Genomic DNA, 12,102 nt, shown 5'->3' with positions numbered 1-12,102 from the left:
TTGCAGATTATTGTACAGACACACAAATCTCCTCACACATTTACAGATTTATTTACACATTTTCAAATCCCACTGCACACGCACAAATCGAGATACAGACACACAACTCTCCACACACATTTGCAAATATTAAAGCTACCATTTTGGCCCCATAGATGGTGCATTCACACCGAATGCATTGTGGGCATCAAAGCATCTGTTTTACATGCAAAGTCTATTGGGGACCGTGGCCAGGGGTCCAGTGGTGCGTCTGAGCATCGGGAGCGGCGGATAAGAGTAATGCTGGAGTTCAGAAAAGCTTATCCAGGAAATAAATACATATAAAGAGGTTAAACTCCAAATGGTTTAAAAAAAAAAAAAAAAAAAAGAAAAAACAGGAGAACTGATTAGTACGTACAAGGAAAAGAGAGCGAGCTCTGATCATTGTTTAATTTACTAAAACATTTTACTGAAATTAACTTAAAATGTTAAAACCTGCTGAAGAAAAATATTCGATTGTATATTATGGTACTTGCTAGCCTAGTAAACTAGCCCCACCCGCCAGCGGCAAAAATCATTTTTCCCTACGATTGGTCTAGCCTCGATCAATGCCCCAGGCCCTAGAACTGGTGGGCCAATCACAACGCAGATATGCGTTTTGAGTATTTGGATACAAAGTGGGCGGGGTTTAAAGGCATGACGACAAAGTTGCGCAAAGTTTGAGAAAGCACAACAAGGAAGACGGCAACAACAATTGAACAGTTCTCGTTTGACTCAGCTTTGGAATCAATGTTGGAAGGATTAGACTTGAGGTTTTCATTGAAACGTGAGCAGGAAGAGGCTCTACGCTCATTCGTTTTAAGGACGGATTCGCCATTTTACCGTCAGGCTAGGTACGTTTTTACCCCACACTTAAGAACTTTATATTCACTTCCAGCCGCTACGAACAGCGGAGGGAAATCCCCCACAGGCGGGCCGCAGCAGAGAGCCTTCAGTGGGGATTTCCAGAGCTGCCAGCCAGCCGTACGCTCGAGGTCTGGCGCTCCGAACTAGAACTATAGGATCATAATCCTGATGAACTGACTGCACAGAGGATGCTTGGAGGTGGACTTTCTCACTTAAAAACGTCTTAAAACTATTCTTCAAACTTATCAAAGTAAATAAAGCCAATCTGCCCTCTAGCTTGTTATGACAGTAAGGAGCAGATAAACAACAAGAGTTTAGAGGCGTCACAGCACCTAGACCAATGTTTGACACACATTTTAAGATTTTTTAACACCCAGATTGCGTTCGTTGTGAATGCACCACTATCATTTTACTTTAAGGGTAAAAGCACTAAATCCATTGGCAGATTATCTTATTTACAAGTTCAAATTAAGGGTAAATTCTCTTATCTTAAGGAATCTATTTTTGCTGTTTTCAAACAAAATATATCATTTCCTCTCTATCAGAGAGGAGAACACAACTTTTTGTTGGTTTGTAACATAAACTCTAAAAGAACAGCTTTAAAGGCCATGCCATGTTCTACATTACTCTACATTCTACGTCAGCTGTTTTAATGGGAAATAAAAAGTCGTTTTTAGGATGGTGTCTTAAGAGTTAAGGTTTGGTCCATTTTGAAGGTAAAGTGAATCTCAGTGTGAGGGAATACCTGTGTGTTCATATTTGTGTCTGAGCAGCGAGCTGCCTTTCTGGAAGACCTTGGAGCACAGATCACAGGGATAAACGCCGTTTTCCAGACGTCGTTTCTTGGTCTCTTGCTCCTCTGCTGAGGAGGCGCCGTCTGTGTTGCTCTCTGAACGTTTCTCCTGCAGAACAAAACACAGTTTCTACATAACCCCACAGAAGTTTCTGTTTGCACACAAGATCCAACTAAAAGCTACAGCAGGACCAACCTTATGGCCGTTTAGTACAACAGTCTTGGCTCCAGTGGCGTTGCCGGTGTTAGCAGCGTAGGTGTAGGTGAGCTGAGGGATGAGGATGGTTCGTTTTGTGTTGGTGTTGATGGCACTGAGGCAGCCCACTGTTCCCTGACCTGCGATGGCCACTAAGGTTGGCAGCTGGGCAGCAGTGACGATGTTGACAGGATTACTGCTCTGAGGTGTGGTAACGTAGACCGTCTGACCGTCCTTCCTCAAGCAGGTCAGGTTCAGAGGCTGCTCTTCCTGCTTCACAACAGGCGTGTTTTTGTTTTCTAATGGTGTAACATCATGTTTGGGAAGAGACAGGTCCAGAGGCTCTGCCTGGGAGTCCACTTCCTCTGGGTCTTCTGGCTCACTTTTGACAATAACAAGATCCCCACTGAGCGACGGGGAGTCCAACGGGGAGCTGATAGGTGGCAGAACTTTGTCTGATTCCTCCTGGGTGATGTTCTCCTTGTCATCCGAGGTGTCCTCCGAGTTGGAATTTGTGGTTTTAGTCTCTTTTGGGGGATCCGCCTCCTCAGTGCAACATGTACTCGTGTTTTTCCCAGAGTTCATCTTGATAAACCACTTCCTGACCACTTCCACAGGAATACTGACGGACTTGGAGATTTTTGCTAGCTCATCTTCACTGGGATTGGCGTTGGAGGAGAAGTAAGTCTTGAGGAGCGAGAGGAGGTCGTCCACTGGCGGCTCCTCCAACATCACGCCGGCTTCGCTGAGCAGATCGGCAAAAGACGGGTCCAACGCCGCCGAGTCCACAGCCTCACCATTGGCTGCTTTGTGATGCTGCAGTAGATGCAGCGCCTCCAGGTTATCGGGGCAGTCATCACACAGCAAACAAGTACTGGCGCTGTTGGCTTTAGGTACTTTAGCGGACTCTGACTCTCTCCTAGCCTCTTCAGTTGCTGCCTCTGTCTGAATGTCTTTGATGGGCTCCGCTGCCGGGGTTTTCTTCACACTGAGGTCTGTCACCTCAGGTGTTTGAGGTCGATCTGGCTTTGTTTGGGCTGGGGTGGCAGCAGTTGCCATGGTGACATCTGGAGCAGAGGGAGGGTTGTTTTTGATAAGGATGGGTGTGGGCAGGGTGGTAGCATTGGTGCCGGCTGCAGGACTGATGCTGTAGTTGATGATTATCTTGGTGGTACCGTCGTGATCTACAAAGGCCGGCAGGCTGATGATTTGCTGCTGTGGCTGCTGGACAACGATCCCCTGCTTCCCCTGTGCCACAACGCCATTGGCTGAACCCAGCACCTGGCGGAGCACGTTTCCATCCATCGCCACCTTAAGCACGCTCTGCAGGTCATTCAGGTTAATGCTGACCGGGGACATGAGGCCTACCGTTGGTACCACCATGGCCACGTTTGGAGGGAGGGTCGCTGCCGGCTGCACCGTCCCTCCGTTCACAACTCCATTACTCCCCGTCGGAGTTGCTGGTGCCGGCATGACCGGCTTACACTCGTATTCCACAGGTTCGGATTTGATCTGTGTGACGGGCAGCTGCTCCTGGAGGGGTTTGCTTTCAGTCTTTTCTTTGACAGCCACCCGTGCTGGAGCGATTGCAACAGGTTTAGTCTGAGTGCTTGGAGACGTGGTCTTAACCACCGTTACAGTCACACTGTTTGGAGTCGTTACACTCACACACTTCTTGCTACTGATGTGGGAGCTGTAGGAGCCAGAGTGGGAGAATCGCTTCTTGCAGTTTGAGCACTCGTATGGCTTCTCACCTGGAAGAGACAAAGATGGCAAATCATAAATTGGTAAAAGGTGTTTTAATGGAGGTTCTTAATTGTTCATTCAACCATCAGTTGCCCTTTAATCCTGCTATTACTGGACTGGGACAAAATATTGGCCCAGATATTTTTGGTGCCAGTGGCAACTATAGTTGGATGAAAATAAATATCTCTGTTTACATTGATGTAAAGATGGCAAATATTACAAAACAATCATTTTAAGCCTCTTTGTATGTCGGTTGCTAATGTTAATTCTTGGCTGCTTTAGCGGCGCAGATAACTGTAAATAGTCAAATGTTTCAGCATTCATCAATAGCAGGAGGAGTGTCGAACTTTGCATTTCTTACAAAACTATACTGATTTGAATAAAAAACAATAGATTAGTTCTCTTGCAAAAGTGGTTTTGCTTTCACATTCGACCTTGTAGTGATCAATAGATCTGTAAATGGAACGAGGGTCATGTTCATTTACAGATCCCCTGTTTCTGGAGCAAAAACACTCCAAGGGAAGAGCAAATCAAGTTGATGGCAACTTAAAAAGTTAAAGGGTCATTATCTTTATTATTCAGTTGATTGGTTGCAACACGACATTACACTTATGTTGTTTTATATATTATTTAATGTGAATATGTCAACATTGTTTTTCCTGATATGAAGACAATACATGCAGTAAAACAAATCCATAAAAACACACTATTCAGTCAAAATCTACAAAATGGCTCTACTCTGGTTCTGCTTCGGCTGGACAAAAAACGAATAAGCTAGTCACAGCCGCAGGAAACAACGATAGAGGTTGAGGTTCATTACACTGCTAAGCAGAATCATTACTGGAAATCGTGAGGCACGGATGGGAAGCTAGTATTTTTCTGAATGTCTGAAGTTTCATGATTACGAAGACAAACTGTAAGGAGATGACGCGGTCTGTTCACGCGCTCTTTGTTATCTGAGAACTATGCAAGAACGTAAAGGCGCCGAGCCCTACTGATGAACTAGTACCAGTTTAGCGTTTTTCTGTTGTGTCTGGCACGGTCCGGTTCAGTTGTTCAATTCAATTCAATTCTGTTTATTCATATAGCGCCAATTCACAACACGTCATCTCATTTACACAAAACAGTTACCTCGGTTACCGTGCTTAGGCCGATCTCGGCACAGTTTCAAAAGGTAAGTGTAAATGGGGCTTATGTAGCAATACGAAGAATCACATTGGTTTTTGGAATAAATATTAGATAGTGCTTTTTAAACCTCATCCCTGTCATTTAATATAAAGGTGCATCCATTTATTTTACTCCATTTTCTTAATTCTGGCTGATACTTCGATGTGAATCAGTTCTTTTCCACAGATCTTTTCTACCTCTGCAAAGGACTGAAAACCAATGCTCTAAACATAGAAAAAGATTTTATCGTTTCACAGATACTAATTAATGCCTTTCAGCAAGATAATATTAAAATGTTTAAAGGGTTTTATGATCATATAACAACTGACTGCTAAAAAACAATTTGCACTGATCAAATCAGAATCAGTATTTTAGGCTTTTAAAAGATCCAGAATCAGTGATTGGCAAGAAACCTGCAACCTGTTCACCTTTTATTAAATATTTTCCCCTTCTTTAAGGAGGATTGAAAAGAATCAGCCAGCATCACTTAGCAATAAGAGCTAAAGCGAACGTAGATTCCTGGGATCTTGTGAGCTCCTTACCACTGTGAATGCGCAGGTGTTCCTTTAGGTGGTGTTTGTATTTAAAGGCCTTTGAACATTCGGTACACTTGAACTTGCGGGTTCCTCCTGATCCCGCTGAGGACTGGGAAACGTGACGCTGGAAGAGAAAACAGACATGCTCAGAGAATCCGTTTGCATAAATATAAATTTTTCCTTTTTGTGATGCATTTCTGTATTTTTTATTAGTTAAAAGAAAAAAAAACAGAATAAACTTGATGTGAAAGCTTGATTATTGAAATGATTAAATCCATGATGTGGCACAAGGTTGGTTGATGCTGGACGTGTTTCACAAGGTATGAACCATTTGATTACTGATGTACTTGCTTCAGATGAATGAGAAAGTGGGTTGAGCCTAAAGATGGTCGTACTTTGTCATGTCAGGCATTGATTGTTTGGACCTGGTCAGTCTATGTCTCAGTCAGGACAAAACAAAACTAATGAACGTAGCTGATCCCAGTCAGCAGTTTCTTTTGAGCTTGTGTTGTGCATTTTGCTGCATAATTACTGTTTATTGTGGGAGGAATCGAGATTTAAAATGATTAAATAATAATTACTGACTCATGAAAAGATCAAATCCTCCTGGAATTAGATGTTATTCATTTTCTAAGCTGATTTCAGTCTCCCTGTGGCGTCCTGAGCCTCGTTAAAAGGTGCGAGTTGACAGCTTGGGGCTGTGAGGTGTTACCTGCTCCCTGTTGCCTCGGTGGTGGCTCATGTGCCTCTCCAGCTGCGAGCGGTAGGTGAAGGTGTAGCTGCACTGCGAGCAGCTGTAGTTGTCCTCACTGGTCTCGTGGCGATACTTAATGTGTTCCTTTAGCGAGGCGTTGCGTTTGTAGCCCCGAGAACAGTATGGGCAAATGTGCAACTGGGAGAAGCTGTCGGGCGTGCCTAATGAGAAGAAAACATGAAGTGAGACGTTCTTGAGGTTTGCCTTTCTTTATCTGATGAAGCAGCCTGTTCTTCTCTTTCCAGAAGAGCTGACACACATTTTATTATGTCAACAATGCTCCAGCAAATTGGTGTCAAATATAAAATGGCTCATTTCTAGTTTTGCTTCTGCTAAAGCTATAGTTTCCCTAAAAATGATAGTATAGTTTCCCCATAATTAAATAACTGAAATCCCCTCTATTTCAAAATCAAAACATAAACTTGTCAGTTAGAAATCGGATTATTCTATAAGTGAGAAATAATGATGGTATTAGTTTGATTTCTGTTTTAAAATGTCGAAATTAGAGTGCATTAGAAACACACAATCTTTATGGATCTTAAAGAAACTTTCATTCATGGCTACTTACAAATAGACATAAGATTGCAGTTTATACAAAAAGTTAAATATAAGCTACTTGAACAGAAAACCAATAGTTATGTTCTTTTAGGAGTGACAGACTAAAAATAGAGCAGTCATAGATGGAGGTTCGGGAAGTTGTAGAACAGCAGAGGAGTTAGGAAAGTACAAGGGAATTAAAATTAACATGGATTGATGCATCTATTTCTCTTTGAAATTAAGAAGAACAGAAAAAATCTTAAAAGGAGCTTCTTAGTAATTTCAAAATGCAAATACTGACGGCTGACATGTTAAAAGCAAAGTTTTGAGGTGGCAGGTAAAAAATGATTTGGAAGAATAAATCTAAAGCTTTGAACTCCAGGTTCCACCATAGTTTTCAATGTTTTACTGTAATATACAGAGCTGCTTTATGCACTGATTGGACAGCAGCAGAGGTAAAGAGCCTCACTTTGATCCAGTTGAACCCTAAATGACACTAAATTGATCTCTAGTTGATCACTAACACTGCGCTTCATTACCCACTCTTAAATTAGTAGTTAACAGTTGCTCTCTCCAGTTGCTCAGTTCATCCTAGTGATGAAGAACTTCTTGTTTTGTTGGAATAGTCATCAAGCAATCAAAAGGTTTGTTATTTTTTATGTAATCATACTGTGTTACAGGGTTTTGTTACCGTTTTCATCTGCGTCTGCTGTCTCCGTCGGACTCTGTTCGTCTTCTGGGGCTTCAGGATAAATGATGGCTGTATCTCCCTGCTGGAGAATCTTTTCCACAAGAGCATCCTTCACCTCCTCTTCCTCCTCCTCCTCCTCAGACACACACTCCTCCTTCACTGAAATGCAAACAGAATGGGAGTTTTTCAGCAGGAGTTTATCCAACAAATGTTCAGACATTATCACTCGGATAAAAACAGCTGGATGGAAGTTAATTTCATATTTTTGTGATGTGTCTGTGCCTACTTGATAAAAAAAAAAAATTAATTAATAAATAAAACTATTTCAATGATATATATAAGGGTTTAAACCATTTAATTTGTTTTTTTGGCAAGGATCTAATAATTGCAAAAGTCCTGATTTAATGTTCAATTGAAGAACCACCACTAGGGGGAGCCAAATTACTTTGAATAATCTGAGTTCAACATCACTCAGAGGTTAAAAATTAGCCTTTTACAAAACCTACTCTGATTAATATTTTTCAACAAACAACAATCATTTTAAGGATGATTTAAAAAAAAATAAATAAAAAAAATGGCCTCATAAGCATTAAAAAAACTCAGAAAGTCATGTCTTTGAATTTCTTAATGTACAAGGCAATAATGTGCCTTTTATACAGGGCAATAACTATTTAAAATGTAATTAAACATTTTGGCCAGCTTTAAACTTTACATTTTTTAAAACTATTGAATGGATATAATATCCCAAGTTAAAAATTGCTTTTAACAGAACCACCAGCATGTGGAACTTGTTAAGATAAGGAAAAATGTGGCTAAAACATCTTTTATTTTTACGTTACCCTTTAAGTAGATCAGAGAGCTTTAGAAAGTACCTTTACTAATCCAGCACTACCTGTTTCTCTGATGTTTATATATGTTAACACAGAGACCCATATCTCTAAGCCAATCCTTTAAATAAAAATACCTCATTTTAATAAGGACAATTTTTTGGGGGGGTGATATTGGTTTTTGTGATCTTTTTGATTTGGCATTAAAAGTGAAGTCGGCAGTAAAAAAACATCTTAAAAACTCGTAATTTTGGGCTACGCTGTATTTGATTCGTTCAATTTCTGCTCTAAACCATCAAATACTGAAATTTGGAATCGTTTACTACGTTCTCTTTAAAAAGTTTACTTTTATGTTAATCCAATAAATGACATGTTTTGACAAACTACAGGAACATTTGGGGTTTGAATATCAACCATAATAATTACAATGTTTTCTTATAATCTTCAGCAGGTAGCTACATTTTTTTTTGTTTTTAAGGTTTGAAAAGCGATTAGGAAATGAGTTTAGTGCCACAATGCTAAAAAACTAAACTTCAGCTTCTTTTATAAAGATCTCAGCACTTAAAATCCGGACTTGCATGATCTCCTTTTAAAAAAAAACAACCATCTGCTTTTAACTACAAGCTGCAGCCTGGAGCAGCGGATGAAAAAGGAACTGGGACAGAGAAGATACTTCATGTTCTGTGTGAAAACACTGATAATGAGCAGTGAAGTGAAACTGCCACAACTGCTGCTATGGAAATGATGCATTATAAATGCAGGCAGAAGTGGAGCTGAGGGCCACGCCTCTTCCTGCTGAGCTGTGTCAGGGACAGGTGCAGATGTGCGTGTGCATTGAGGTCTATAGAACCTGTTTATGCTGAGCCCTGCTTGTGAGAACCTTGATGAAGAGGCAGGATCAGGCCAAGCCCTGTTAAAGCTGGTTTTAAACACTAATCTTAGCTTCCCATGATCTCATCCAAAAGCTTTCTAAATCTCATTTTCCCCCCTGAGACTCAGTCAGTCTACTTTTCTGGGTTCCATCTTTACCTAAGTGTATTCACTCCTCCATCTTCCCTTATTACCCCAACTCTTATATACCGTAAAATATATATATATTTTTTAATAAAATAAAAACTATGTAATGCTTGTAAGTGTCCTTTCATGCTTGTTCTAAAAATAAAACATCAGAATAATAGTGTAGTTCTGGTTATATGCCCTTATAACTTATGCACTGGTGAGGAAATAAAGAGGTTGACTGGCTTTATGATGCAGGCAGTCTAAATCAGGGTTCAGCAAATTATTTAAGCCAAAGAAACTTTTCTGCTCTTATAATCTGTGTCTAGAGATATGAAAGACTCTTAAAATGATAAAATAATGAGTTAGAAGGAATCCCAAGGTGTTAATAGATGCTCCAGTGTCTCTTTAGTCTTCAGCAGATGGACAGAAATGTTGGACATTCTCCACTCTCTTACCACCATGTATTTAATAGCCTCTGCATATTATTGAACTTTATTTTTCTGAGAATGTATGTTAAGATCTCCTCCGCTGTCATTATATTAAAGCTTTTCTTTTCCATTTTTTTTTTTTAGAAAGTAGGTCAGAAATGTTCTCTAGGGGCTATATTCCTCAAAACATGAAGAAAATTATGCTTATAAGCAACATTTTGGATCTATCAAAGTGTAAAGAATCTGTTAGTTCAATCTCTAGCGTTCTGCTCCCTCTGCTTTTTCTCATAGTAGCTTTGCCTCGTCTGTTCCTGTTTGGCTGTGACTCCATCCTGGAGAGAAATATCAGCTGTGCTGCTGCCATCATCACCTTTGTTTCTAGATGTTGGAGATCGGCCTGTTTTTCAGTGTAGCCCTGTTTCTCTGACGGTGGATGTGCTTTCTTCATCCTCAGACATGGAAGCTGTGTGTTTCCTGGATGGGGCCACTTTTTACAGTTGCCTTTTGTATCTCTTCTTCTTTTTCTATGTCTGCTTCTGTCTCCTTGAACCCCAGTCGGCCTCAGCAGATGGCCGCTCACTCTAAGTCTGGTTCTGCTGGAGGTTTCTTCCTGTTAAAGCGAGTTTTTCCTCTCCACTGTCGTTACAAGCATGCTTAGTGTGAGGGATTGCCTTTGCGTCAATGAGTCGATGCAATCAACTGGTTTTCCTTAGATAGAAAACTTGGAATCAGTTTGGTGAACTGTAAAGTGCCTTGAGATGACATGTGTTGTGAATTGGCGCTATATAAACAAACTGAATTGAATTGAAGGAAGCACTAAATGGGCCTGTAAAGGTGAACTGGTAATATCAAACCCTGTGAATGGAAGGGCTGATTTTTTCAGCTTTTCCACTAAGAAATGATGACCATCTGATGTAACAAAAGCCTCTAAGCTATCAAGCTGGTTAACTTCTAAGTACTTTAAGGAATAAACGTTCTTGACCTCCTCTAACAGGTCATGCAAATGTTACCAAACCAGCCAGATAAGTTCCTTAAGTTTGTTTAGTTCCTTTGTAAACCAGCAGTTTTTTCCTCCATCTGATCTTCTGTCTAGTTTCATCATATCCGTCCAACACAGTATCAACCCGTCCTCCTCCATGCTCGGATCTTACCCCCTCCATCCTGCTGACCACACCTCTCTGCATATTTTCCCACAATGGCCCACAATTAAACTTAATGCCTCACAAAAGTTGAGGCATTAATGACAACCAGAACCCAGAAACACACAGTATGACATAAGAATGGAATGAAAACAGGAAATCATGTGGTGGACTTAAACACATGTGCACACACATTCTTAATAAGCACACACACTAGAGGACTCACACACCCTGCACTCGCGTACCTTGCCAGAACCTGTCACTGAGAGCCGTTGTTGAATTTATAAAGCAGGATGGATTAACGCTGCAGTGCGGCCCAGACTGCAAGGGGGAGTAGTGTACGCTAATCTCTCACCAGAGGATCGATTCAACAGCAGCTGCTCTCCGTTTTACCTCCAACAGGGAGGGAGGAAAGTGAAGGAAATCCAAAAATATCAAGCCAGGCTTTTCAAAGCTTTCCACCGTGGCTCTACAGCGCAGCAACGTTCTCATGACTCTTCCATGACTTCTCCCTGAACGACCACCAGAGCTCCTCCGCATGCGAAAACCTCCACTCCTTCCTGGTTTGTTAATGTTTCTCTAAAGGAGGGAACAAACTGGACTTTACTGCAGGTGCAGCTGGAAAACTTCAGGTAGAGCCACAAACACGCGACTCATTTCCATATCAACTGTGGAAGACAGATAAGAAGAGTGGAAAGAAAAAAAAGTGCACTGCCTTTAACTTTTCAAGAATAAACTAAATCTCTTTATTCAAAATGGGAAATTACAGGGAACTAAAATATTGCAACACTTTTGTTGCTTCCATATTTCATGAGCTAAATCCAATTATCTAAAACTTCTTAACTATGTACATAAAATGTCTATTTCTCTCAAATATTGTTCCGAAATCCGTCTGAATCTGGATTAAACTGCTTGTGATTTACAAGACCTTCCTCCAGTCAGTAAAACTACACAACCTGAGGGGGCGTTTGTTGTTGCCAACTTAATATATAGGTAATTTCACAGCTTCCTGTATGGCTCATCTGGTCTTTAGAAATGTTCACGTATTTCTCCATCATCTTTCAAAAATAGATGTGATCCCCATTTCTAAACCATGATGGAGGAGAGATCTCTATCACATTGCAGCACCAAAAGGCCAGGAGAACTACGGCAGTGATTTAAATGGTTTCTATCAGCGATGGAGAGAGAACTGCACAGATAACCAAATCTGTAAACTTGGGGTATAAGGGCACCTGTGCAAAAATCACACTAGTCCAAGCAGGCTGTGGCTTTTTCTATGCCTCAGCAAAAAGCCTATTCAAGAGCTTTTATTCAAAATGTCAACTTTAGTGTTTATTTGATCTGTTTAGTGCTTTCCCAATGAAATGTTCTTACAAACCATACATTTCTATTCCATTTAGTCTA

The 12,102-nt window shown here is 40.8% G+C and overlaps 1 protein-coding gene across 2 annotated transcripts in view; it reads right to left on the bottom strand.

Moving 5' to 3' along the window:
* The window catches only part of LOC107092599 (zinc finger E-box-binding homeobox 1-like), an 86,774-nt gene that overhangs the window by 2,491 nt on the left and 72,181 nt on the right, over positions 1 to 12,102 (bottom strand). For both annotated transcript variants that reach the window (XM_015387166.1, XM_015387174.1), the window contains exons 3-7: positions 7,306 to 7,464; positions 6,036 to 6,238; positions 5,330 to 5,447; positions 1,875 to 3,628; positions 1,631 to 1,787 (exon numbers count right to left, since the gene is read on the bottom strand). In XM_015387166.1, coding sequence (XP_015242652.1) covers positions 1,631 to 1,787; positions 1,875 to 3,628; positions 5,330 to 5,447; positions 6,036 to 6,238; positions 7,306 to 7,464 — 2,391 coding nt within the window. The remainder of the gene's footprint in view (positions 1 to 1,630; positions 1,788 to 1,874; positions 3,629 to 5,329; positions 5,448 to 6,035; positions 6,239 to 7,305; positions 7,465 to 12,102) is intronic.

The sequence above is a fragment of the Cyprinodon variegatus genome, unplaced genomic scaffold, assembly GCF_000732505.1.
Source record: "Cyprinodon variegatus isolate N-32 unplaced genomic scaffold, C_variegatus-1.0 Scaffold17, whole genome shotgun sequence".
In the NCBI taxonomy this organism is placed as follows: Eukaryota; Metazoa; Chordata; class Actinopteri; order Cyprinodontiformes; family Cyprinodontidae; genus Cyprinodon; species Cyprinodon variegatus.
Note: the sequence above shows the minus strand (reverse complement) of the source record. Positions and strands in the feature narration are given on the sequence as shown.